The 867-nt window shown below is 72.8% G+C and overlaps 1 protein-coding gene across 1 annotated transcript; it reads left to right on the top strand.

The window, feature by feature from the left end:
• Positions 1-27: 27 nt before the first annotated feature.
• Positions 28-861, top strand: CAVIN3 (caveolae associated protein 3). Its single transcript, XM_081810908.1, has one exon. The coding sequence runs from the start codon at positions 167-169 to the stop codon at positions 650-652; it is 486 nt and encodes a 161-aa protein (XP_081667034.1). The 5' UTR covers positions 28-166; the 3' UTR covers positions 653-861.
• The last annotated feature ends 6 nt before the right edge of the window (positions 862-867 follow it).

The following is an 867-nucleotide window of genomic DNA, read 5'->3' as shown; positions in this document are numbered from 1 at the left end:
CCGCCGCCGCCGCCATCCCGCCCCCTGCTTCCCTTCCCGCCTCCCGGGAGCGCCCGCTCCGCCTGCCTGAGTCACGGCTGGAGCCGGGGAGGAGCCGGGGAAAGGAGGCCCCAGCCCAGAGTGCAGCCAGCGGCCGCAGGGAGAGCAGGCAGCGCGGTCGGGGATCATGGGGGAGAGCGCGCTGGAGCCGGGGCCTGTGTCCGCAGCGCCGGCGGGGGGCCCGGTGCACGCCCTGACGGTGGTGACGCTGTTGGAGAAGCTGGCCACCATGCTGGAGGCGCTGCGGGAGCGGCAGGGGGGCCTGGCTCGGAGGCAGGGCGGCCTAGCGGGCTCGGTGCGCCGCATCCAGAGCGGCCTGGGCGCGCTGAGCCGCAGCCACGACACGACGAGCAACACGCTGGCGCAGCTGCTAGCCAAGGCGGAGCGCGTGGGCTCGCACGCGGATGCTGCGCAGGAGCGCGCCGTGCGCCGCGCCGCCCAGGTGCAGCGGCTGGAGGCAAACCACGGGCTGCTGGTGGCGCGCGGGAAGCTCCACGTCCTGCTCTTCAAGGTCAGTGACCTCAGGCGTCCCCCCCCCCCCCGGGCCTCCTCCCCCCCACGTCCCCCCCCCCCGCCCGGCTACCACACCCGCATTCCTGACCCCACGCGGTAGCACGGACTTCTAAAGCCGCACCCACTTCCCACCACGCTGCGTCATCCGTCAGCTCCTGAACCCAGCCTGGCCAACCAGAGTTCGCCCAGCTCGAGCTCAGGCCACGTCCACAGAATTTGCTCCAAGTCCCAGCCCATCCCCGAACGGTGGCGGGAGTGCATCCCGCGACAGTTCGCTGCCTCCGATTCTTGCTCCTGCGACCACCATCCTGCCTA

This window comes from Leptonychotes weddellii, unplaced genomic scaffold (assembly GCF_054177405.1).
Source record: "Leptonychotes weddellii isolate Sample4059 unplaced genomic scaffold, ASM5417740v2 HiC_scaffold_43327, whole genome shotgun sequence".
Lineage (NCBI taxonomy): Eukaryota > Metazoa > Chordata > Mammalia > Carnivora > Phocidae > Leptonychotes > Leptonychotes weddellii.
Note: the sequence above shows the minus strand (reverse complement) of the source record. Positions and strands in the feature narration are given on the sequence as shown.

What these genes read in the sequence shown, in the direction of transcription:
- CAVIN3 (XM_081810908.1), top strand. Translation starts at nt 167, where the DNA reads ATGGGGGAGAGCGCGCTGGAGCCGGGGCCTGTGTCCGCAGCGCCGGCG.